Consider the following 393-nt stretch of genomic DNA (forward strand, 5'->3'; position numbering starts at 1 on the left):
GTGGGGGGGGGGAGGCATGTCGGACTCTGTAGTTGTGCGTGTGTGCGTGGGTAAAGCAGGTCATCGACGGAAATGCTACATGACTCAGAGATCACTATCTTTAGTCTTTATCTTTGTCGATAAGGGCGTTAAAGATATGACCCGTTCTTGCTTTCCTTGCCCTTACTCCAATATTAGATCTAATATTACCAAGCCACAGATGTTTAGGGCATAACCTCGCCACAGGTCAAAACAAAACTGACTCGGCCGCCCGGCGCCACACCACACTGGGCACCGATTTCGTTTCCTGGAGCAACGACTTACCGTACTTGCCCTCTCTCGCCCGGATGGTCTGCAATTGGCGCATTCTTTCCCGCTGGATTTCCTCCAGGACATCGTCGTCAGTGGCCCGCA

The 393-nt window shown here is 52.2% G+C and overlaps 1 protein-coding gene across 1 annotated transcript in view; it reads right to left on the bottom strand.

Moving 5' to 3' along the window:
* LOC119591562 (protein mesh-like) overlaps positions 1 to 393 on the bottom strand; it is a gene marked incomplete in the record, with an annotated part of 19450 nt that overhangs the window by 18895 nt on the left and 162 nt on the right. The window contains 1 exon segment of the mRNA XM_037940324.1: positions 304 to 393. Within this exon segment, the coding sequence (XP_037796252.1) occupies positions 304 to 393 (90 nt within the window).

The sequence above is a fragment of the Penaeus monodon genome, chromosome 28 (assembly GCF_015228065.2).
Source record: "Penaeus monodon isolate SGIC_2016 chromosome 28, NSTDA_Pmon_1, whole genome shotgun sequence".
Classification (NCBI taxonomy): Eukaryota; Metazoa; Arthropoda; class Malacostraca; order Decapoda; family Penaeidae; genus Penaeus; species Penaeus monodon.